The sequence below is a fragment of the Ambystoma mexicanum genome, chromosome 3p (genome assembly GCF_040938575.1).
Source record: "Ambystoma mexicanum isolate Mex_15411 chromosome 3p, UKY_AmexF1_1, whole genome shotgun sequence".
Classification (NCBI taxonomy): Eukaryota; Metazoa; Chordata; class Amphibia; order Caudata; family Ambystomatidae; genus Ambystoma; species Ambystoma mexicanum.
In genome coordinates this window covers 806201367-806226959 of record NC_090925.1, presented here as the reverse complement: position 1 = coordinate 806226959, position 25593 = coordinate 806201367, and the positions used below count along the sequence as shown (strand labels likewise).

At 48.9% G+C, this 25593-nt stretch overlaps 1 protein-coding gene across 2 annotated transcripts in view; it reads left to right on the top strand.

Annotated features, from left to right (window-relative positions):
• The window catches only part of LOC138580911 (serine protease 27-like), a 761370-nt gene that overhangs the window by 340237 nt on the left and 395540 nt on the right, over nt 1–25593 (top strand). For both annotated transcript variants that reach the window (XM_069651842.1, XM_069651841.1), the window contains exon 3: nt 2677–2842. In XM_069651842.1, the coding sequence (XP_069507943.1) occupies nt 2677–2842 (166 nt within the window). The remainder of the gene's footprint in view (nt 1–2676; nt 2843–25593) is intronic.

Genomic DNA, 25593 nt, shown 5'->3' with positions numbered 1-25593 from the left:
TCGCCTCATGTCCAGACCCCATTTATATTGGCATTCCGGGGCACTTGGTTTACTCTTCTGCCAAGTGTCTACAGATGCGGTATATATTTGTGTCCTTATATTTCTGTTAGGGTCCTTGACCCACGTTTCATCAGCCTTTTTGCTTGGGTTCCAAACCCTCCATGGGTTGCCCTGTTTCGGTTCCAACCCCTCTCATGGACCCAGGGAGCACCTGCACCTTGCTTTTGGGTTCCAGCTGCATGGTGTCCTGCTCGGACTCTTCCGACTCTCTGGGGGACCATCCGGACCTCTTCTACCAGTTCTTGCTGTCATCCGCATCCCTTCTTTGATTTCCGGCGATTCGGGCTGGGTGGCTTCTCTCCAGGAAGCATCCCAAGTCTCTTGCATACTTGGATGTTCTCTAGTTTCCCATGGTCTGCTGGTTATTGTCAGCACTTCCAAAGACGACAGCTCTGTTTCACTGTCACGTTAGTCTGCAGCTTCTCCTCGTGTCTCTCGGGCCCCAGCATTCAAACTTCGCTTTCGGTTTCTTGGCCACAGACTTGACAAACGATCTAGTCCTTCCTCTAACTGTTACTACGGGTAACCAAAAGGCAGTCTCCAAAAACTAGACTGTGTGTTTTGGTTTCTACTAATATTCCTCATTACTCCAGCATTACTCCTCACCTCAGTACTGAACTGATGATCACCATAGAGTTCAGTGTCACTCTTCTTTGTCTCCGTGTTTTTAGATTACTTGGTTTCCTCAACTCTACATAATTAGATGGTGGTGTGGGGGACCACAGGACACTATGTTGGGTGAAAGTAAGGATGGGAGTCAAAGGAAGAAGGGAATACTGTGTTCTCCCAAGGCAATCGTCACTGGTCCCGTGGTGGGTATCCCTCCCCATGAGATCCACCTGCTGAGGACCGCCCCCAGGGTCACTATCGCATAGCGCCCTCAAATCCCTGCCCTCATGGGAAGGGGCTTCCCCCATATAAGGAGTGACAATTCCTTGGAATTCGTCACAGTACCCATGCCATTCCGTCCTTCTAAGCACTATTGTCTTTTCTTAGCCTTACGTTTTGTTCCATTTGGTCTTTCAGCAATGTAGTTACTTTGGGGCTGAATCCGAGTTTGGCGGTGTGGTAAAAAGTGGCAGTAATTCCATTATCGATCCTTTTTTGGTGGTAACAGAATTACCTCAATTTTTGGTGCCCCGTCAAATTACACGTTTTGGCGGATTTACCATGAGTGGAATTGTCAAGTGGAAATTGTGTCGATTTTGGGAGGATTTACTTCCAGCGTGGGAATTCTGCCGATTTTTTAAGGAAAAGTGGAAGATTTACCTCCAGCATGATGCCAGAGGTAAATCCTCCACTTTTTTCTCCAACAATTGGCGCAATTACCATGTGGTAATTTGGCTGGTGATAATTCCTCCAACAATCCACAATGGGGACTAAACTCGCCCTACCACCACTTGTAATTCTGTGGTAAACCCACGGGACCAAGTGGCACTAACGGTATCCAATGTTGGTAGCATTTCGGCAGAATTACCACCAAACTCAGAAAACTCAGAAAGAGCCACCTTATCTTTTGCTGAGGCACATTCTTTGCTGGGGCCAACTTTGGCTTGGGCTGCTAACGGCCAAGCCTGCCTGCAAGTGTGAGTGTAAACGGTACATAAGCCCCACCTGAGAATATGACTAAATCACCTGCACTTCAGAACACTCTAAAAACGGATCTTTTCAAGATAGTGAAAGACAGATCACTATATACTTGAATGATAGTAATAAAAAAAATACCCCATATTGGATCATTCCGCAAATGAGGCTGTATTCCAATTTTCTCCAAACTTTAATGTGTGTGTCTGCACTGCATCTATACATTGGATCTAAGACAACCTCAAGGTGATGTGTAGTGCATTTCAAAGCTCTGTCAATACACACGTTGAAGAAATTGAAGAACTGGCTCTCCCTAATTAACTATACTATCCTAATTCTGGACTACCTGCCACATATTCCTCTGAAGTTATATTGCGTCCCCACTTCGAGGCTACTCATGGCATGTACATGGCTACCAAGCTATCCCATCCCTTAAGCGACTTCATACCTTCCCATTCTTATGCTGGGACTTGTTTGCCCATATTATCAAAGGGGCAAATTAAACACTATCAAAGCATGCACTTTACAAAACCAAAACTGGCTGTAGGTGTCAACAATGGCATGGAGCCACATAGAGGCTATGCATGTAGGCATTTATAATAGTGAAAATAAGCAATTGCTGTTGATTTAGGAGTCCTCTGTAACTTGATAGAGTTCTCCAGACCGATGTGCTAGATTAAGCCTTGTGAAGTTCGGTTGTACAGACAATGTTGAATAGTATTTAATTGTTGAATGAGTGATGTGTTTAATGTTTTTTAAGTTATATGATTTTGGTGGTATTTTAGCATGTCTATCTGCCGATTAATAAAATATTTGTGCTTATTCCCTAGCCTCTTTATGGTTTTGTATTTGCTATCTGATATTTTGAGAAAAATACTTTCTAGTTACCGGTAATACTTGAAGATGGATGCCACAGATTAACAATTTTCAAAAAGTAAATGTTGGCACCCATGATAAAGTAATACAACCCAATGCAAAATGGGTTGTCATTTGAATTGCACAATAATCAGGAGTTTGTTCTCTGCCTTCTAGTTTGCGGGGTCCCAGTGATCACTAGCAGGATCGTGGGAGGCACAGATGCTTCTGAAGGAGAATGGCCCTGGCAGGCCAGCCTGCGATTGAAGGGCAATGGCATTTGTGGCGGCTCCATCATCACAAATGACTGGGTGTTGTCAGCAGCACACTGCTACTATAAACGGTAAGTGAACAAGCATAAAGACTGTTTTGCACCCTTACTTGCCTTTTGTTTAGCATGCATCTTGCAAAGGTGTGACCGCTTATGCTGTCCTGTAGAGATTTGTCCTAGAAGAAGGGAATTGTAGTCCAAAACATCTGGAGACCAAAAGGTTGTAGATTCTTCTCCCTGAGAGACGTGTAATTTGGAGGAAGAATGTGTGGTACTGGTGTTTGTTACCTGTCTGGCGTCATGCTCGAAGCCTTGCATGAGGGCAGGCAGTGTGCTCTGGATTCATGTTGCTCTATCTAATGTGAGCCATTGTAGCAGTAAAAGATATTGGATCATGCAATCGCAGTGCATTGCATGTCCCCTGCATAGTTCTCAGTGAATGTTATAGACTGATCAGCTGTTTTGCATCCCTTAGTAAGTCTGTAGCACATTGTCTGGCTGTAGGTCTGGAGGAGCCGTCGTCCAAAGCTCTGGGGGTTGATGTCTCTGGTTTGGAAAATGGCCAAGTATCTCTGTGAGGTCCCCCGAAATGCTGAATTGCTTGGAGTCTAAGAAAAGCTCAACCAGGTACACACATTGGGAGTGTAGTTTGGAGTTAGGATCACAGGTGCCTCTGGAGATAAAGAAGCCAGTCAGCCCACTGTTGGGCTCCCTGTGCTGGCCATGAAGGGAAGAGAAACTGGTGTGCGGAGTCCTTAGCTGTGTTTGTCTTTACAGTCTCGGTGAAGGAAAAAGAGCAGGTGAGAGCTCCCGCGTGTCCCTGCAGCCTCATAGATGAATGGGTGCTCTATGCTTGTGCTTCCACACATTAGAAAGATAAGCCCCCTTCCCCCGCAGGACCTGCACATATAACTTATAGGGCACACCGTCCTTGCAGTCCAGGAGAAAAGTGAAGAAGCACCCTGAATGCATCAGTGTGTTGGCTTTGTAAAGAAAAAAGTGTAAAAGCATCTTTCTTGGGCTTCACTGTTGTCTTTAGGTGCTAGCTGGGAGCTAGGGTGCAGGGGAGCTGAATAAAGAAGAATTATTTACATTCCCCACACAATAGAGAGCGAGAAGGGAATAAAAGGGGGGACTGATGCTGAGGACCCGGGTGAAACAAAAAGGTACTTAAACCTGTCTCCGTGCCACTACTTTAAAAAAATAAATAAATAACTTCATTGACACACATTCTTTCATCAACCACTTGGAACTCAGTGATTGTGACGCACCCATTGGCCGAATCAACCATGACAGTGTTGGACAGCGCTGAATACTCATCACTTTGCTTTCATTTAATCCATACAGCATTTTGTTTAGGGAAACCTGTATTCGTTTTTGCTCGATCCCTAGTATCTTTAGGCATTTGATTTCCCCAAACATATACTGACAATAACGGTCATTCTGATAAAAACCAACCAGAATCTCGCAAGTATCATTGCTTGCATGTACCACGAGTGAGGTCAGAAGTGGTATACACATGCTGGATACAATGACTGTGACCTGCAAACAACTTAGTACTGAAACCACTAAAGATAGTCATGAGATCCCCAGAGGCAAAACTAGCTCTCCAAGTCACTGCATAGCAGGTTTAGACTTGCATATTACTGAAGACCAGGTTGCGCCAGCAGGATTTTGGGCCACCATTAAAGCCAGTCTAGAGATGCTCTCCACTTGTACATTTGGGAGAAAAGTCTCCAAATTGTCGCATCACTTTGGTACACACCACAGACATGAAGGGTGGCGTTATGCATGTAGACTACCGTGTGGGAGAAGGGAAAACTCCAAGGAATTTTAGTCGATGATGGGTACAATGAATTCCGCATAAAAGTGAGAGACGCCATTGCACTGCTTATTTGTGAGCTAATTTCTTATCCATCGGATCAAGAAATCCCCTACCCATGAATCCACCATATGGGGTAGATGAGGGTACACATTTTATTTAAAAGAATGATTTACTGTACCAGATACAACCCAGCCTAAGTAGCTGCCAAAAACATATGATCACCTCACCTTTCTTTTCAGAGAGCTTTGGAAGCCACCCATGCATTTCACTGTCGGATATCAGGGCGTGACTTAAACACAGGATCAAGTCCTATCAAGGTTGTATTGGCCTGGGATATATCACCATATGAAGAAATATATAGTAACCTATTTTATTTATTGAACAATTCTGATCATTCTGTCGTAGGTGTAAACCACACTCCCAACCTAACTACGAAAGCCTCATTCACACGACCCTCCCACCTTGATTGGCACGAGATGCCTACTTGATATGCACAGTCCTCCTCGAGGCAACCAATGGGGTGAAGAGGGTTGGGAAGAGATTGTGGATAGTCACATGGACTTAGGAACACTGGAAAGAGGGCTAGGAAGAGGTCATGGATTGGAAGGGAAAATAGGGAAAGCACATTCTACTCTGCACACTCGTAACTCCTAGGGATTCTAGTATAGACTCATATAAGTAGACTTTCTTGCTTAATACTAGTATTAATAATGCTCTGGACATATCCTTGTACATGAACCATTAATTATTATATCAGCATTACCCTTCCTGCGACCTCGAGCACTTGCATTTACCTTCAGACCGTCTCCTGACACCTGCTCATATGCACCACCATACTGACTCATGACCATATGCACCCACATAAACCAACCTCAATTGCCTTTTAACAATCATTAATATAATGTCATACTACATGAACAGTTCTACACGCCAAAACCCTCATGCTCACTGCCACTCTGTGCTTAACATTTGTTAAACCATCTGTCCCCCCCCATCAATGCTCTTAGATTAGCAAACCATGTTGTGTCAAAAGAATGTCTTTTATGCTTCAATCCGTGCCATATCTCTGTGATACTCAAATAAACTAAACAAATGCTGTAGACCATTAATAAGGCACCAGAGCACTTGTTACTTCACACAATATACCATACTCTCGTGCACTTATCTGCTGCCTCTAGACCCGCGTGAGATTCCAGAGGCTGTAGATTTCCCAGTGTTACTTACTGTATCCAAACTCCTCACTGCTGGCGAGCATTCCAGACCGTCCAGCCTAGCCCACGGTTCACCTCCACGGTCTGGCTGCTTTAATTGACACAGACAATGGAGTGTAATGCTCCCACCTTCACCGCTGCAGGCCCCGCTTCACAGCACCACATGGAACAAGGAGCAAAATGCTCTTTGCCACGGCCCGTCCGCTCATAAACACTGGCACACGTTGGAACCACGTGTGCCTGGGGTGCTGTTTCACAAGCACCTGTGCTGGGGTCACTGGCCTCCTTATCTGCTTGTGTGCGTGTTCACACGCACCAAACCTTCTGGAATATGTAGTATTGCATCGGAGTCAGAGGTTCCCATTGCCCCACACGACTCTGATGTGGGCACTCTTGACAGTAGCCCCCCCACCCCTGGTCTGGGACGTTCAGGACACCGTCTTTGGAATTGCCTAGCCTTCAATGGTGTATGTACTGTGATGAATCTAATGTAATATTATGTATATATGTACTTATTATGTGCCAGAATGATGTCCTCACTTCTTTCCCTGAGGTAGTCTCCTTCTGTGTGGTATGGGGACGGCAGCTGCTGCCTGATCCTGATACTGGGGGTGGCTGTATGGGGGAGGAACACTTGGGGGAGACGACCCTAGGGTAGAAGGGATGATACCATTGGGAAAAGTCACATACTGTCAGACTTCGGCTCCACCTCCCCCTTCTCCTCACCTGAATCTTCTGATATTGAGTCCTTTACCGTAGTCCGGATTCGGGGACGTACCTTCTTCTTGGTAAAGATAAGATCCTTAGGTGTTCTAACCTTCTCATCATGCAAGTAAGGTCTGGCCCCTCCGGAGGCCACCGTGGCAGAAGTGGAAACCTGCCGTGGGGGGCTCCCAGTGGGCCAGCCTCGGTGCCCAAGGGAAAAAGCCGGAACGGCAGAAAAAACCCTTGAATGAAGATCTGCAGGCAAGGTGAGGAGTGGTTCCTAAGGCCAGGTATAAGGCAGGTTCTCCCAGGCTGAGATTATGAAGATTCAGGAATGATAAGCTAGAGCTTTCTCCAAAGTCAGGACACTGCAGAATGCCGGGAGTGTCAGATGCTTCGGACACCGAAGCAGATAGGAGCCGCAAGCAGTATAATGTACAGGAAGGCAGAGCGAAGAACAGAGTGCGGAGGGATTAGCAAGCGGAGAAAAAGTAAGGTAGGCAAGAAGCTGAACGCGAAAGGGATAGAGAGCGGAGAAAAAGGAATCAGAAAGGCAGAGCGAGGAGCTGAGTCCGAAGGGATTCGCAAGCGGAGAAAAAGTAAACAGGATGGTAAGCAAGAAGCGGAACGCGAAAGGGATTGCGAGCGGAGAAAAAGGAATCAGAAAGGCAGAGCAAGGAGCTGAGTGCGAAGGGATTCGCAAGCGGAGAAAAAGTAAACAGGATGGTAAGCAAGAAGCGGAACGCGAAAGGGATCGCGAGCGGAGAAAAAGGAATCAGAAAGGCAGAGCGAGGAGCTGAGTGCGAAGGGATTCGCAAGCGGAGAAAAAGTAAACAGGATGGTAAGCAAGAAGCGGAACGCGAAAGGGATCGCGAGCGGAGAAAAAGGAATCAGAAAGGCAGAGCGAGGAGCTGAGTGCGAAGGGATTCGCAAGCGGAGAAAAAGTAAACAGGAAGGTAAGCAAGAAGCGGAGCCCGAAAAGGGTTCGCGAGCGAGAAAGGCAGAACACAGATAGTCGGTTACGAAAAAACCACATAGAACTAGAACACAGAGCGGACAGAAAGGGGAGAGGGACACAGGAGAAAATAACAAGCTCACGCCGAAAATGAGAGCGAGGAGGATACTTGGAAGAAAGTTACGAGCTACTCTGAGCGCTGGTAGAAGTGTAAGCAATACACAGATACAAAGCGCCAAGCTGGAGGCGGGGCCTAGATTTATAGTGGAGGCAGCCATGTTGGGTGAGGACTAGAGCGTCCATAGATCCCACAGCTTCCACCCTCGATTCCTGACAGTATACCCCCTCTTCCTTGGGGGTCCTGTAACGCTCACCTGATTCCCGCAGAGGCGCCGGTCTTGACTGGGCGAATACCGTATCTTCAAAGGTGATGTGTTAACACACGGTTGGCTCTTTGGGCTGGACCTCTGTACACTGTATGTCTGACTCGAAGAGTAAGATGTCTGCAGATAGAAAATATGGGATTAATGAACTGGGGTTATTGGGTGTCTCTCTCTTCTTCCCTTTCTCTTCTCCTGTAGAACCCCAAAGGTTAACGCTCTCACCTTAGGTAAGTGAACGCCGAGCTCTCCATCTGCCTCGGGGCAGGGTGCCGTAACCAGTTTCTTCACTGGATAAGGGTGCAGGCCTCTTGACCTCAGAGGACTGCTGTCCGTCGTTTACTGCACGAAAGGTAAGTTCCGAGTATTTCAAATGTCTTTAAAAGTTTTTTGTAATGATGTCTCTTGTTTTGCAGGGTTCCGGCGATGGCGGATGACGGGCTGAAGTGAGTTTAGGATGGAACCCGTGTGAGGAATAGAAGCGCCTGGAAGCACGTAAGTAAGCGCTTGTTGCTTGCTTCACGATGCGCACTAACTGTCCTTTTATCTTGCAGGTACAAGTTCGGAGCTGCTGAAGGGTGCCGGAATACCCACTGGGTTCGGCGTGGGAAGGAGTAATGGCACGTGAGTAATAAAGTTACCCAATGTCTTTAAACGCACCTTCTTTTGTCTTTCAGATGCGGGATGCAGCGCCGAAGGCCTCTGGAGCGTGCTAAGAGTTGGTAAGCTTTTGTCTTTCAGATGCCGGAATGCAGTGCGAAGACCTCCGGAGCACGCGAAGAGTAGGTAAGCCTTTGTCTTTCAGATGCCGGAATGCAGCGCGAGGCGTTGGTGACAGCCGATGGACCAGGTAAGAGATGCGCTGTCACTGAAGACCGTAGTGCTAACCTGTTCTTTCTTGTCTTTATAGGTGTTGCTGAAGACTGGATTCAGGATGGTAAGCCTTTTTCCCTTAGGCCCAGGATCAGATGCAGAAGACACGATGAGCGTTCTGCTGCAGAGGATGCAGAATAACGCAAAGCAAGATTCATCCATCGGGTGTGGTTTAAATAGCCTCCTGTAGTGCTTAGGTGTCTCCTTCCACAGCCTCGCCTAGATAAGAAAAGAGTTCCTGCTTTCCAGAAGAGTTCCAGTGTTCTGAACCTAGGGAGTGGCTCCTGCCCCACCCAACAGGAAAAGTAGTCCCAAACAGAAGAGGATCAGAGGCTCAACTGGCAGGTAAGTAAGCAGCATTGTCTGCTGCAGGTAAGTCCATCCAAGCATTATGAGCCCGGCGCTTCCAGCGCTGGGACTGGGCATATTTATGAGCCTGGTGCCACTGGCGCCAGGACAGGGTCCAAAAGGTCCCAATTGGGACTGGTTGGCACTCGGAACCTGAGTTATGGGTCTGCTTCCAAGGGAGTTGGGTGAGTCCTGACCTTTTGGAAGCAGAGATCATGACAGGTCCCCCCGGTTTGCCTGGCTGAAAACGATGGAACCTTCTCACAAGATGAGGAGCATGTATGTGGTAGTCAGGCTCCCAGGTTCTCTCCCCCTTAGGATAGCCCCTCCAATGTACCAGGTACTGTAACCTGCCCTTACGATACCTGGAATCGATCAAACGAGCCACCTCGTACTCGTCCGGGGCAGGATCAACCTTAAGGCGTCCCTTATGAACAGGCCTCTGAAATGGGTCTTCCTTGTAGGCCTTGAGAAGAGAAGTGTAAAAGACAGGGTGAATCCTCTTGAGGGAATCCGGAAGTTTAAGTTTGAAAGCCACCGGATTGATCTGTTGAACAATGGGAAAGGGTCCTAGAAATCTAGAAGAAAACTTCCCCTTGTGAATCCATCTGGGAAGAAATCTGGTTGACAGCCATACCAATTGTCCCACCTTCCAGTCGGGGTTTGAGCGTCTGCTTCTGTCTGCCCACTTCTTCTGGGCCTCCTGGCTGGCTAGATGAGCTTTCTTGGCTGTCTCCTGTACCTCGTGCAGATCTCTGAGAGCCTCATCTAAGGCCGGAACCTTGGTCGATCGTGTGTTAACCCAGGGTAGATAGTGTGGGTTGAAACCGTATGTACAAAAGAACGGACTCATCTGTATGGTGGTGTGAATTGCATTGTTATAAGCAAACTCTGCCTGGGAGAGAAATTCAAACCACCTTTCTTGCTGTGGACTACAGAAGCACCTAAGGTACTGTTCCAAGCTGGCATTGAGTCTTTCCAGGAAAGAACCATTCGTTGAAGCTTCTTGGAGGGAACATAGATGAATGTAAATTATCACAAAGTCATACTGTAGAAAGAAATAGGCCCATCGGGCATGACGGGCATTGGTGCATTCCATCTGCTGGAGTACCCTGAGATTTCTGTGATCGGTGCGAATCAAGAAGCTATGAGCAGCTCCCTGTAGGAGATGACGCCATTCCTGACAAGCTAGCTTGATGGCTAGTAGCTCTCTTTCCAATACGGAATAGTTCCGTTCGCTACATGTTAAGGTCTTGGAAAAATAAGCTACAGGATGCTCAAGATCGTCCTCCGATTCTTGGAGGAGAATGGCTCCCACTGCTCCAATGGAGGCGTCAGTCTCCATGATGAATCGTCTTGTCTGGTCAGGTTGGATCAGGATGGGAGCCGTGGAGAATCTTTCTTTAAGGAGTTGGAAAGCCTTCTGAGGTTCTCCTTCAAAAGAAAACCGTACTCCCTTCTTAAGTAGAGAGGTCAAGGGGAGCACAGTTTGTGAGAAGTTGGGGATGAAACGCCGATAAAAATTAGCTAAACCCAGAAAACTCTGTAGCTCCTTTATGTTTCCGGGTTCCTTCCAATCGTGAATGGCCTTAACCTTTCTTGGGTCCATTTCGATCCCTTCATGAGAAAGGATGAACCCAATGTAGGACACGGAAGTGGCTTCAAACTGACATTTTTCGGGCTTGACCAACAACCGATGGATAAGGAGTCTTCTCAACACCTTCTTGACCTGTGCTCTGTGTTCATCAAGAGATTTGGAGTAGACGAGGATATCGTCTAGGTAGACCACCACGGATAGGTATAACAAGTCAGCAAACACCTTGTCCATATACCTCTGGAAATCTGCCGGAGCATTGACAAGACCGAACGGCATGACTCTATACTCGTACAAGCCGAACGGAGTGCGAAAGGCGGTCTTCCATTCGTCCCCCTCCTTGATCCTAAGGAGGTGATAGGCCCCTCTTAGATCTAGCTTGGTGAAATACCTAGCCCCTTGAACCGCCTCCAGGATGTCTTGTATAAGGGGCATGGGGTACCTATCCCTTATAGTGATCTTATTAAGTCTTCTGAAGTCTATGCATGGGCGCAACTCATCCGAATCCTTCTTGGGGATAAAAAACAATGATGCACCGCAGGATGACTTGGATTCCTGAATAAGCCCGTTCTGTAGATTAGCGTCCAGATATTCTCTGAGGGCCCTTCTTTTCGGAAGGGACAGGGGGATACATCCTTCCGAAAGGAACGATAGAATCAGGCACCAGGTCGATTGAGCAGTCCTCTGCCCGGTGTGGGGGTAGCTGCTTAGGTAGAGTATCCAGAAAGACTTCGGTGTATTCATGGTATTGGGGCGGAACTGTTGCTACAATTAAGGAGCCGGGAGCTTCGGAACTTTCTCCAGTCACCACCATAGCCGCAGTAGTATTCAGACAGTTTGATTTGCAGAACTGGGAGTCGAAGCACACCTTGTTGGCAGACCAATCGATAAGAGGATTATGTCTCCTCAACCAAGGTATTCCCAGAACTAAAGGAAAATGAGCTGCACGTATCTGGTCAAATACTAGGAGTTCTTGGTGATTGCCTACTCTAATCTGCAATGGAATCGACTCCCACAGGATAGGACCCGAAGAAAGAGGTACACCATCCTCACCCTCAACAGGTATGGGTCTGGGCTTGGGTCTGGTAGAGACTAGGTTCTCCTTAGCCCAATTAATGTCCATGAAGTTACCCGCGGCACCACAATCCAACATTGCCAATACCTCAACTGATGTCGCTTCAGATAACCTCACGTGGACCTTGAAAACCATTAAACTACTGTCTTCGCCCTCTTCAAGGGTTCTTGAGTGGTTGCAAGGGTAACTGGCAGGTCCCCCGAGACTTCCCTTGCAACAGCCCGGGGGTGGAAGTTTTCTTTCTTCCTAGGAGGAACTTCTGGACAGTTTCTCAGCAGGTGTTTAGAGGATCCACAATACATGCACAATCCCACCTCTCGGCGCCGTCTCCTTTCTTCAGGAGTCAGAGGTCCACGAGCTGCTCCTATTTGCATTGACTCTTCGGTGGATGATATCGGTCTCTGGATTGGAGTCTGGGAGGGCAGGCCTATCGTCTGTGAGGTTCCCCGTGGACGTCTCCTTTCTTGTCTGCGTTCATGCAGCCTGAACTCGATCTAGAGGGACAAGGTCATCAAGTCACGAAATGACTGTGGTCTGGCTATCCTCGCAAGCTCATCCTTGATCTCGTCCTGAAGTCCTCTTCTGAAGATCGTCTGTTGAGCCGAGTCCGGCCAGTCCGCCTTTGCAGCCAGTCTGAGGAAGCGTGAGATATATGTTTGCACGTCTGTATTTCCTTGACGGACATCAAGCATGGCTTCTAATGAGGAGTATAGAACCTCAGGTCTATCAAATCTATCCTTAAAGGCTGTCACAAACTGATCGTAGACATTTAGGGAAGGATCATCATTGGAGACCAGTGGAGTTGCCCATGATAAGGCATTCCCAGAGAGATTGGCAATTATGAATCTGACATTGGCACGGCTAGACTCATATGCATGAGGCCTGAATATGAAGTATACTTTACAGGCGTCCAGGAAATCCTTGAGACCTCCTGGATGACCATCATACTTGCCGAATGAGAGAGGCATCGTGGGTAGGTCTCCGTGGTCATCTCGACGCAACACTACTTGTTGGCGAAGGACTATGTTTTCAGCCCTTAGGGATTGTACTTCAGCTGTCAGGTTCTGTATAGCTGCTACTAGTTCCTGGTATTGTTCCAAAGATGCCATGTTTGTAGTTGGGCGTTGTATGCTGTCAGACTTCGGCTCCACCTCCCCCTTCTCCTCACCTGAATCTTCTGATATTGAGTCCTTTACCGTAGTCTGGATTCGGGGACGTTCCTTCTTCTTGGTAGAGATAAGATCCTTAGGTGTTCTAACCTTCTTATCGTGCAAGTAAGGTCTGGCCCCTCCGGAGGCCACCGTGGCAGAAGTGGAAACCTGCCGTGGGGGGCTCCCAGTGGGCCAGCCTCAGTGCCCAAGGGAAAAAGCCGGAACGGCAGAAAAAACCCTTGAATGAAGATCTCCAGGCAAGGTGAGGAGTGGTTCCTAAGGCCAGGTATAAGGCAGGTTCTCCCAGGCTGAGATTATGAAGATTCAGGAATGATAAGCTAGAGCTTTCTCCAAAGTCAGGACACTGCAGAATGCCGGGAGTGTCAGATGCTTCGGACACCGAAGCAGATAGGAGCCGCAAGCAGTATAATATACAGAAAGGCAGAGCGAAGAACAGAGTGCGGAGGGATTAGCAAGCGGAGAAAAAGTAAGGTAAGCAAGAAGCTGAACGCGAAAGGGATAGCGAGCGGAGAAAAAGGAATCAGAAAGGCAGAGCGAGGAGCTGAGTGCGAAGGGATTCGCAAGCGGAGAAAAAGTAAACCGGATGGTAAGCAAGAAGCGGAACGCGAAAGGGATCGCGAGCGGAGAAAAAGGAATCAGAAAGGCAGAGCGAGGAGCTGAGTGCGAAGGGATTCGCAAGCGGAGAAAAAGTAAACAGGATGGTAAGCAAGAAGCGGAACGCGAAAGGGATCGCGAGCGGAGAAAAAGGAATCAGAAAGGCAGAGCGATGAGCTGAGTGCGAAGGGATTCGCAAGCGGAGAAAAAGTAAACAGGATGGTAAGCGAGAAGCGGAACGCGAAAGGGATCGCGAGCGGAGAAAAAGGAATCAGAAAGCCAGAGCGAGGAGCTGAGTGCGAAGGGATTCGCAAGCGGAGAAAAAGTAAACAGGAAGGTAAGCAAGAAGCAGAGCCCGAAAAGGGTTCACGAGCGAGAAAGGCAGAACACAGATAGTCGGTTACGAAAAACCACATAGAACTAGAACACAGAGCGGACAGAAACGGGAGAGGGACATAGGAGAAAATAACAAGCTCACGCCGAAAATGAGAGCGAGGAGGATACTTGGAAGAAAGTTACGAGCTACTCTGAGCGCTGGTAGAAGTGTAAGCAATACACAGATACAACGCGCCGAGCTGGAGGCGGGGCCTAGATTTATAGTGGAGGCAGCCATGTTGGGTGAGGACTAGAGCGTCCATCGATCCCACAGCTTCCACCCTCGATTCCTGACACATACCCCCCATTCCCTCTTGGGGATGTTTCCTCCATTCCTCATGCCTTAATGGCCTATTGTACCACTCATCCTCATCCATATACTGCATCCAGTATTAATATTCCCTGACATAATAACCAGAGTAATACATTCATTACTGAGACAAGGGAGAGGCAGGGAGCAGTAATGATTACTCCTGAAAGAATCCCATACCAGCTTCCTCAACAACACATAAAGAAGCATCCATCAACTAAATGACAGTCCACCAGGCGACTCGTTCTGCCTACTCCAACCACTTGACTATCCGAGCTTCAGAAGATTGTTCTTCTGATGCTTGGATAGTGGAGAGATAGTGAATCGAGGGGAGCCAGTTTCCCTGTATTGACTTCCAAGTGCTGGAACGCTCTACCTTTGCGACTCAGATCGGAGCAATCTTACTGGGTCTTCAGGAATCAACTCAATATCTTATTGTTTTCCAAGAACTCTCCTCACCTGAGCAATGCCTGAAATCCCTCAGCCTACTGACAATGTAACCAAGGCTGTATTACTGGCAACCTGCTCTAACTATGTATTCTGAAATATCTATGTCAAGTTCCCTTAATGTAAGCGGTAATCAGCACCTTGATTCCCCCGGGCCTAGTGCGCTTAATAAATGAAATAATAGATAAATAAACTACTGAGACAAGCAAGAGACAAAGAACATTAAAGGTCGCTAAGGCTGGGAAGCTACGCTGCTGTCTAGTCTTTGGAAACAGTTTAATCAGACTGGGAAGTTTAATACCTACACAGCCGACCACAATGAGAGAGAGCTGCAGACGCTGAGCTGCATGAGCACCGGCTGGAAAGTTGGTGGAGAAGACGCCACGGGAAACGCTACCGAAGCTAATCTGCCCCGCAGCAGAAGGAACCGAAGTGCAGAGGACACGCTGCCAGAGAGAGAGAGAGGCAGCAGAAACCAAAGACCGGCACAGTGGAGGTACAGCGGATGGCAAGTTGCACGCCAACCTCACAATCCGAAGAGAACAGAAGCAGAGAAGCTCGAGAGACACTTGGAGCACCTGGTAAGCCAAGGGAAGCAGAGAGAGTTACCGGGTTGCCTGAAAGTGTGCGCTGCTTCAAAGTAGCTATTCATAAGCAAAGTGAAGTATGTGAAGAAGCTAATAAATCTAAAAGCTGTACCACGAGTGAGCAAAGTGAAGTATGTGAAGAAGCTAAAAAACCCATAAGCTATTCCACAAACGGGTTGTTGAACCTGCATATTAAAGGGACCGAGAGAGAAAACCGAGTAAATGTGAACACACTTGAGAGAGGGGCAAAAGCCCAATATATGAAAGAGAGAACCTTTTTCAAGAAATGATATACCAACATTGGGCTGGTATTGTTTCATAGATGAAAGCGAATTGGAATAAAGTTATTATATGAAAGTGCTGGCAGGGGAGTACACCAGGTGAAGAGAATTAATGTATGGAAGTTCTGGTAGGGGAAAATACCAGGTGAAGTTAAAATGTGTAAAAGACTGTAAGGAAGTTCTGGCAGGGGAGTATACCAGGTCAAATCAAGTGTGTGTTAAATTACAAGAGAATCCTTAGGAAGCCACATGCCTTAGGATCTTGAACTATTTAAAACGAGATTCTTTGTTTTGAACTTAGCTGCAAAAAGGAACATGGGTAAGGGAACTATTTTCCTGAGTACTGTGTGTGCGCCAAGAGGGACAAGCCACCTATTGGACTACAAGAAACTTGCATATTGGTAATAGGAACCTGGGAAGGGAGCCATTTCCTGTAACTGTGAACATTGTCCACTTGGAACTTTTTGGTGGGAGTTACATCTTTTCGTTGCATTGGAACATTTGAGCACCTTGAGAAACTTAGAGAATATTCTTTGTACCTTAGAGTTATTTTTTAGAGCCTGGGGGCCAGAATAGGATTGCAGACACAGGATGTATTTTTACTTTGGACATCTTTACCACGGACAGACCCCTTAGTTTGGTTGAGGTAGGGAAGTACCTCCTAGTATAAGGATAGTAAGCAATTTCCTCAACCTTTTTGATTTTGAATGAAAGTTGATAGCCAAAACTATGAGTCCTCTGTGTCTGCGTCTCAATCCTGGCTCCTCACTATACATTGGCAGATGGCTCCCAGGATCTATCCTCTGGACTATGGTCCGCATCTGAGTCCAGATCTATCCTCTGGACTCAGTCCACATCATACTACAATATTCTTCCTTGCCATTGTGAATCCAATATTCGTTCTATCTCCTATTCATCATGTTCCTCTCTGTCGCATGAATGCAGTGTCTGTGTCTTGTATGCTTTGATGACTCAGAAATGATTCCACCAAGAAACCTGGCCTGGGGCCCCTCTCATGGGGCCAGAGAAAGGCAGAGGCTTCTTGATCCTGACCCCGGGGGCGGTGTTCTGCGGGAGGATCACATGAGAGGGGGAGTAGGCCAGGAGGAATGCAAAACCACCTTAATAACTTTCACAGAGACCCGGCCATCCTAATGGCTTACTGTAAGACTGAAACTGTGGAAAAAGATGACTTGAACATTGGGGACTTTAAGACCCATAATGCCGAAAGTACTGGGACGAAGAAGATGAATGCAGAGGTTGTAGATTGCAAGTTGCAGGTTAATAAGGTTAATGACCCACACCTGAAGGAGATTGGGAGGCATAAAAGTCCCCTGCCGTGCAGACCGTAGAGTAGCCGTGGGAGATGGAGTGGTTGCAGTAGCTCCACATTGTAGTTGCAGCTGAAGGAGAGTAGAGAGGCTGGAGCCACCATCGCTTGCAGTACAGATTCTGGTTTTGAGGTGGTCTCTTCCTTCAGAGACCTGATTTGCAGAAGTCACGCAGTAGAAAACATTATTTGTAAACGCTTTCCCACAGGTAGCGCAGCAGGAAGCGTGAAGCTAAGAAGACTCCCCCCATTAAGTCAGGAACTGGTGGCAGGCGAGTACCAGTGAACCTTTGGAGCACGCAGCGCTCCTGTTTTGATCAAAGCAGGCCAGGGAAAACCTAGCTACGCAGTTTTCCACACTGTCCAGAGCAGAAGAAGCAGACAACCCAAGGGTAGCGAGGCAAGCAGACGGGCACATCAAACCCGTTGAGATCACTTGTGTTGTGACCCCAAAGCGCTCCATAACAGTCCGCTGGCCCGATCAGTGTATTTTGAATATCAACCTAATGAAAATCAAGGAAAGTGGCAGAAACATCAGTCTTGTGTGTTTCTAACTAATCTGAAGCAATAGGATAATTATTTTGCAGACTAAGTGGACACAAAGTGGAAATAGTGGCAATATAAGAACTTGGCAAGCAGGCCAGTAGAATTTATTTGTGGTTTTTAAGGTCAGAACAATTGCCAACAACACGTGAGGGCAATATTAATAATAATAATAATACCAAATATAAACAAACTTTCCCGAAGCCAAAAGAGTGCCATAATGCATTCTGTAAAAAGAACCAACATTGCCAAAGCCAAGAGAAGAAGAAGCAAGGTGTTTATAGACCTTATTGTTGTAGGAAGAAAGAAGCCAGGGAAATGACCGAACTAAGTATTGCCTAAACCAAAGTAGAGCAGGAGTAAGAGTAAACCATTGTCAGCACTTGGTTAATGCAGGAGAGGAAAAACCACAGTGGCAGGAAGACTGCCCTTCTGCCAGAAGGCAAAGGAGAGGAGCAGAACCTGCATTGCATATGTCAATTAAGAGTGTGGAATAAACAGCACCAATGTGTCTCTTGGTTTCCCTGAAGCAATAGTCAAATGCAATATTGTGAAGAGTCCAAAGACTTTATAAATTGTGTGAAGTAGAACTGTGCAGCAGAAGTAATTGTAGCAGTGTTGAAAGCTTTAGCGTCCAGCCAGGGGAGTACACGGGCAAAAGTGTCTTGTAGATGTAGGCCTGACAGGTGAGTGGACCAGGCAGAAGATTTTGAAGTACGGTGGCATGGCTTAAACTATTAAAGAAGAAGAGACAAGACTACCAAAGCTGATGGTGAATTGTTGTGGAATCATCCTGCCAAATTAACATTCTTGATGCAAGTATTTTGTGAACTGTTGTAGTGTTATCCTGACAGAAGTATTTTTGTTTATATTGATGAACTTTGGAAGTGTATTTATGTTGTGTGAAGCAGCTCTGTGAAATTCTCTATTAGTGGAGAGAGCAAAGAGGTACTGAACATTCTGAAATGTTGGTTAAGCCCAAATGAGACACGTATAGGCAGAAGAGGAACTTTGTTCGAACTTTGTTGCAAAACAAGATTTCCTTATTCATTTGAACTGTTGATTGAAATCCTGATTGAATCTGGGGAAGGGGAACTCACCCAGGTTACAAGGAGAAACAGTGATTGGGCTTTGAACATAACTGTTTATTTTGTTACACATGAATTGCCATCTATTATCCTCTTGAGTTTGTTGTATGTACAAGTGTGAGGGACAGAATCCTTTTGTTAGAGTGTTTCTCCAGCATGGGGTCTGCCATGGATTCACATGCTCATGCCCCCAGCCAATGACTGCCCTCTACCTAAGCCCCTCCTCTGGCAGGCATCTTCATATTTTTACCGCATGTTCAAGTGGGAGTCCTTGTGCTATAGCTCTCGAGCTTTACTTGGTTTTCGTGATTTTTCAAAGAGTTTAATCTCATTTTTTCGGTCAATCGAGCCTCAAGTTCCACCGATTCTACTTCCGATCAACGGGGACCCGTTTTGGAATTTTCCACGCCCCTCAAGGGAAAAGTTTTCGTCGAGTTTCTCTTCTTGGAGGATTCTGGAAGATCTTTGAGGCCTACCCCGTGTGGACATGGCCCACGACAAAGGAAACACGACACCCGGATCCAAGCTTTTCAGGAGCTTCCCCGGATGCAGATTACAAAATGTCTTCAAGGAGGATGAGCATTCTCGATACCTCTACTGCCTTCATGAAGACAAAACGCACGTGGAGAAGGACTGTGCATTTTGCAAGAACATGTCTGAACGGACTATGAAGGATCGTCGTACCAGACTCACCAATTGGCTGGAGGGGAAGAGCCCAGCAGCAGGTGAGAAGACGAGGAAGTCCGAGCGGTCTTCTAAGAACTATGAGGGCGCTCCGGCGACGGGGGCCCAACAAAAGGCAATGCAACACGAGTCCGCGGGCACCGGGAGCACCGATCGGTCAGACGCCTCGGCTGCCAGGCGGGGCGCATTATCACCGACGCCATCAACCACGAGCCAATGCTCTGGCTTGGGGAAGTGGAAATCGGAGAACCCGGGTAAGCTTCGGGAGAAGCCCTGGTCGATCCTGACGGAGGCAGCCGAGGGGGAGCGAGGCGGTGACCCTCCCCCCCAAGGTGAAGGCCTCAGGCGTGCCCAAAGTCGCAAAGGCTCTGATTCACCCGGCTAGGGCCTCAATCGAGGGAGTCGTGGTGACCCTGGCAAAGCCTGCGGACGTTACCCCAGTGGAGAGGACCTCTGGGCCTAGAGTTGCCCTGCCACCGCGGAGGGAATCCTCTTTTCAGCCCATCAATAAGACCCCCGTGAAACCCCAGGCGGAGAAAGAGGGGACGGGGCGCGGTGGCCATTACGGACACAGATACCTCCTCTGAAGAGGAGCTGGCTGTCGTTGCAAAGATCCTGAACAAGAAGTTCAAGAAGGTCCGGTCCTACGGGAGGGATCCCGACGAGGCGGACGAAGAAAGCGGCGGCGGTGCCGACGAGAAACTGCAAGCGTGGGGGGGACGGAGGATCCTACTCCCCAGCCGTCGCTCACGTCGCAACCGGTGCCTATGCCACAAGACAACTCATGAGCGATCTTGATGGCTATTCAGGCCTTGCGTACAGAGATAAGGACAAGGTTGCCCTTACCCCGAGCGGAAGATCCAGCAGAGCCTGGACCGTCGGGGAGCCCGCAGAGCAAGCAGAGGAGAACTCATCCCCCTCCTCCTTTGCAGCCTTTGCAGCCTTCACAACCTTCACAGCCTTCTCCTCCTTCCCCTCTCCGAGGGATGAGATGGGAACGGAGACGGCGACGACGGGGACGGAGGACGACGGGGTGATGACGGAATGGACCTCCCATCACCACCCACTTAGGCCTTCCTCCCGACGAAATTGGCTCCTTCCACGCCATGATCGCCAGGGCATCTGAGCTCTTCCAGCTCTGCCCCGAAGAGCAGAAGAAGGAAGATTTCCTCTACCAACGGCCGGAGGTCAAGAGGAAGACTGTCCTCTCTGTTCCATTGCTGAATGACATCTGGGACGAGGGGCTGTTGCTCCTGAAGAACCCATCCACAGCTCCTACTAAGAGGGACCGGTACGAGAAGTAGTACCGGGTCCCAGACTCTGCCCCCATGTGCCTTAGGGCACAGCTGCCCCTGGATTCAGTGGTCTCCGCGGCAGCCAAGAAGAAAGCGGCGGGGGCGGCGGCCTCAACTTCAACATCCCCGCCAGACAGCGAGGGGAAGAAGCTGGACGCCCTGGGACGACGGGTCATCTCATCGGCGGCATCAACAAAAAAATCGGCCAACGCCCTTGCGATCGTGGCACGCTACGACAGGGAGCTGTGGTTCAAGATCGCTCCCTTGTTGGACTTCCTCCCGGACGACAAGAGGGCTGATGGTGGCCACAGACATCGCCGACACCGGGATTCGTCAGATGGGCAATGGCGTTTGCCTTCGCCAGCGCGGTTGGCTCAAAACCACCGACTTCCGCCAAGACATGCAGACAAGGGTTCTGGACATGCCCTTCGAGGGGAACAACCTGTTCGGCAAGACAGTGGACGAGTCACTGCAGACCATCAAGGCAGACACCGAGACGGCTCGGGCCTTGGGTGTTCTTCAACGACGGCCGTCCTTTCGGAACTCCGGAGACAAGCAAGGTGCCGCCAAAGGATTCTGCGACGGTTCCTCGTCGTACCGCCAAGCAGCCCGCTCCTCTTCTCAGGAGGCCTACAGAGGATGCGGCAAGACAGGAGGATCTCGTCGTCGCCAAGGAGGCCAAGGTGGCAAGGCTGCGACGAAGCAGGATTGAACCGGCCGTAGCAGCGGGCCCTCACCTGAGCACCCCGGTGGGAGGCCGGTTGCCGAAATTCGTCAGCATGTGGGAGTCCATCTCCACCGACTGTTGGGTGCTGGATGCCCTGGCCTGCGGGGAACACTCTGGAATTTCTAAAGAAGTGTCCCTGTATACCACCCGTTGCCAGGAAGGAAAACCACGTCCCTCAACTGCTGCTGGAGGTACGGGTGATGCTAAGAAAGGGAGCCCTCAAGCTCGTCCCAAAGAGGCTCCGGGGCTCCAGAGTGTACTCACGATACTTCCTCGTCCGGAAGAAGACCGGTGGTTGGCGACCCATCCTGGACCTTCGTCGTCTAAACAAGTACATCAATCCCAGAAGTTCTGGATGGTCACCCTCGAGCATGTGCAGGGACAGCTGGAGTTGGGCGACTTCCTTTCGTCGCTGGACTTGGAGGATGCCTACTTTCACATCCCCTTTCTAAAAGGACATCGAACATTCCTGCGATTTGTGGTCCAAGGGTGACACTATCAGTTCAAGGCCCTTCCCTTCGGATTGAAGTCGGCGCCCAGGGTGTTCACCAAGTGCCTCGCACCAGTGGTGGCGCGGCTGCGCCTGCAGGGGATCCACGTCTACCCCTACCTGGAAGAGTGGCTCATCCAAGCAAAGTCAAAATAACTCGCCGTCGATCACACAGGGAAGACCGTCCAACTGCTCACGGAACTGGGATTCTCGATGTTAGAGAATTCTCATTTTATGGCTAATTTCCCTTACCTATAGAGTCCCCCAGCAGCTTTACTGGATTTGAAGGGTTTGTTTCTTTTTACCTGCTAAGAGTGAGACTCTTTTTCCCTCTCTTAGGCATTTGTGCTATGTGTGTTCTAGGCTATTTTTTGTGTTTAATGCCTATGGGTTTTTTCTCTCACCCATAGGAACCATCTTTATGCACATGTGTTACACAGCACCCTCCGTGCAGTGACACAGGGGTGTCGTAGCGACCCCCAAACATAGACTCCATACCCTGGGACTGACTACTGTCTCCCAGAGCATGTAAAGTCCCCATTGGCTTTACTAGTCAAATCTTACGAACTTAACCAGTACAACCCATCTTACTGTGGAGGTGCTGGAAAGGGTTCATAGTTTTTCCTTTGGGTTCATTTTCGAGGGGGTGCCTTAAAGACCAGCTCTTTAAAGTTTCTGGCTGGTGGCAGAGGTTACTACCAAAAATATTCAACTGCAAATATTTTCCTTTGGGATTTTCACCATTGTTCGAGGCTAATACGTTTACTGACAGCCTCTAACATACCGCCGGGTTATTTTGTTATTAACTTTACTCCGGTAGGTTTTATTTGCCAGAACTTTAATATAACTTCTTTCTCGAGTCTTATACTAAACTCCTAACCCAGGTCGGGAATCCTTTGTTCGCTCTTTTGGCGGGCTTCTGCCAAGAAGCCCTTCTTTCGGCGCCTCTGAGTGTGGGGTGGGTCTGTTGTTTGGGAGGGGGAGTAGAACCCCTGGACAGAGTTGCCACAGCAACTCAGGTCGCACACTAACCTGATAGGCTGGAGGGTCTCCTGCCAAGAAGACCACTCCACTGTGTGAGTGACAGCTAGGCTGTATGAATGGGTCTCTTTCTGCATAAAAGCAGGGTCCTGAAGACTGGAAGGGCCCGATATCGCCACTAGAACTACGGAACTGAAGGGGAGAGAAGCCACAGACATTTTCAGCATCTACACCACCGGTGAAGCCCTGCCGGATCGTCTCGCCACTTTTCTTCCACACGACGAGAGGAGATCTTCATCGAAAGAGCCTCCTTCCCTTGAGCTGGTGGGAACAACCAGTTCACCCATCGCTTACACAGACCTGCCTTGGTCGAATCGACAGTGCCCAGCACTTGGAGACCGGATAGCCATGCAGCTATCGACCCGGACCGCGATTAAAAGAAGCGTACCTTTTAAACTTCGTTTGGCAGCAACGCGGCTGGTTTCATCCCTGGGTAGTGCAGTGACTCGAACCTTCCTCCACGACGAGAGCCTCTCTTCCTCTGCCGTACCCCTCGAACTGCAGGAACTACCAGGAACAACCGCCACCGCAGGAGCCACTTCACGTTTAAGGTACATTGTTCTGCCAGGCCTCCCTTTCCCAGTGGTAGCCCTAAGGGTGTTTTAAATCCTTTATCTACTTCTTGCGTTGGCCGCCCTCTCTCTTAACATTGTCTTTCCCCTCGCATCTACCTTTTCAATATTCGTTTACCAAAGACTTGACTACAGCTACAAGAACATTTTTGCTCCTAAGCTCTTGGTCCTGTACCACTGACTCTGGCTCAGGCCTATTGACTCTGGCTGATTTGTTAGATCTGCTCTCACTAGATTGATTTTCAATAGGAAATGTGTTGATGCACCTAAATCTTCTAAACCCCTCTTCCTTCCTACTGTTTTAACTTGTGGAGTGCCATTTTGCTCAGTTTTCATTCACTTATCTTTCTGCTAAAGTATCACTGTGCATTACTTGTTCACAAACCTTCAGGGAAGTGTTGCTAGGGGGTGTCTGAAGCTATTTCGGGTTAACTTGTGCTTTCCCTCCCTTTTGTTAAATTGATGGAGTGCCATTTGTAGTTGGTTTTCACTGTGCCGTTTTGCTCAGTTTTCACTCTACCGCAAACTTGTCTTGAATAGGGAGTTGTATATACTTTTCCTTGACTGAACTTAACTTACTTTATCAACTGTGATTCATGTGTTGAATTAGATGTGTATAGAATAAATATATTCTCTTTTTGATACAAAGCTTTGGTCTGAGTTTTTTCTTGTTCCATAGTGCTGTGATACCTATTGTGTAAACCCTGAATACTGCTCATCTCCCTCTTGAGATAAGTCTGACTGCTCAGCCACAGCTACCAACTAAATCTTTGTGGTACAGACTGATACCAAAGGGGATTTTTTTGCTCTCACCTCTAGTCCTAATCTGGTGTAGTGCTCCCTTAGGGAACTGCACTGGATTCTGCCTAACACTCGATCAACTTCGCAAAATCCCACTTGGTACCGTCGCAAGTCGCCCTATTCCTGGGAGCGAGGCTCGACACAGTGGCGCAATTGGCTTCTCCGTCGGAGGAAAAGGATGAAGGCCATCCTGGGCAAGGTACAACGGCTGTCGACCATGGACGAGGCCAGGGCGAGGTCCACCAAGTCCCTGCACGGCATGATGTCCTCATGCATCTACCTCGTGCTCCTGTGCAGACTGCGGATGCAACCACTACAGGAGTTCCTCGATGCCGTTGGATGCAAGCGGCGGGAAGCTTCGAAGACCGGATCTCACTCAACGAGGCTTTCCGCCAAGCGATCCGGTGGTGGGGCACCCACGCGCATCTGGCAGCGGGCATGGACTTCCAGACCCTGGCCCATCAGGAAACGGTGATGACGGACACCTCCCTGGAGGGATGGGGAGCGCACACCAGGGATCTCCACTCAAGAGGCCTTTGGCTCCCGGAGGAGAGGTCGCTACACATCAATGTCCTGGAGCGCCGAGCCGTGTTCTGTGCCCTCAGGTTGTTCCTTCCGTCCCTCAAGAGCAAGGTGGTAAGGGTCTTCACTGACAACACCACCACGATGTTCTACATACGGAAGCAGGGAGGAACCAGATCCCCAGCCCTATCCAAGGAAGGCCAGGATCTGTGGCACTAGGCCGTCGACCAAGGGATGTTTCTGGTATCCTACCATCTGGCAGGAATAAAGAACACCATCACCGACTCACTCAGCAGGGAGCTGCGCTCGTGCCACGAGTGGGAGCTGCGGCAGGATCAAGTGGATCTCCTATTCCGACGATGGGCCAATCCCCAGATCGACATATTCGCGACGGCGACGAACGCCAAGTGCCGGAGGTTCACCAGCAGGTTTCCCCAGCCAGGGAGCATGGGCGATCACTTCTCGTTCCCCTGGGACGGCCTGTCTGTATGCGTTCCCACTGTTGCCATTGCTGCTGCGACTCATCAGTCAACTCAGACGGTCCCGGTGCTGGATGATCCTCATCGCACTGGTGTGGCCGAGGCAGATCTGGTTCCCGGACCTTTTGGACATGTCAGTGTCCCCCCCCCCAGTCAAACTGCTGATTGATGCGGATCTTCTCGCCAGAGAGGGAGGCACCATCCTCCACCACAAACCGTGGTCACTGAACTTGCAGGCCTGGCTCCTGCAGCACTAGAGTTCGGAGGGTCCGATATCCCGGCAGACTGCAAGGAGGTGCTTGCAAAGGCCAGGGCGTCCTCGACTCTCAAGTGCTATGGACACAAATGGAAGAGGTTCTCTGTCTGGTGCCGTGCACAGAAGATTAACCCTTTGCGGATTACGGCCCCTCAAGTGCTGCCGTACTTGCTATTGCTGGCCAAAGCAGAGCTGGCGCATGCCTCCTTCAAGATCCACCTGGCGGCTATCTCCTGCTACACCAGAACTCTGGGACGCTCGTC